Source organism: Cariama cristata, unplaced genomic scaffold (genome assembly GCF_000690535.1).
Source record: "Cariama cristata isolate BGI_N322 unplaced genomic scaffold, ASM69053v1 scaffold40648, whole genome shotgun sequence".
Classification (NCBI taxonomy): domain Eukaryota; kingdom Metazoa; phylum Chordata; class Aves; order Cariamiformes; family Cariamidae; genus Cariama; species Cariama cristata.
Window position 1 is genome coordinate 1 of NW_009632375.1, and position 229 is coordinate 229.

At 63.8% G+C, this 229-nt stretch overlaps 1 protein-coding gene across 1 annotated transcript in view; it reads right to left on the reverse strand.

Annotated features, from left to right (window-relative positions):
* Positions 1-84: 84 nt before the first annotated feature.
* The window catches only part of LOC104166411 (chordin-like), a gene marked incomplete at both ends in the record, with an annotated part of 712 nt that continues 567 nt past the window's right edge, over positions 85-229 (reverse strand). The window contains one exon of the mRNA XM_009706316.1: positions 85-201. Within this exon, the coding sequence (XP_009704618.1) occupies positions 85-201 (117 nt within the window). The remainder of the gene's footprint in view (positions 202-229) is intronic.

Consider the following 229-nt stretch of genomic DNA (forward strand, 5'->3'; position numbering starts at 1 on the left):
CGGCAGGAGACCACGTGAGTTGGGATGGGGACTCACCCAAGGTCCCTGTGCCATCCTCCCTGCCCAGTGCCACCCAGCGCTCACCAGCCCATCCTTGAAGCTGGGTGTCATGTCAAACAGGACGTTCCTCTTGCTCTTCCGCCGGGGTTTGGTTTCCAGGGTGATGCCCACCACCTCGCTGGCAGTGCCCACTACCTGCACCTGCGGGAAGGGTGCTGAGGGGCAGTGC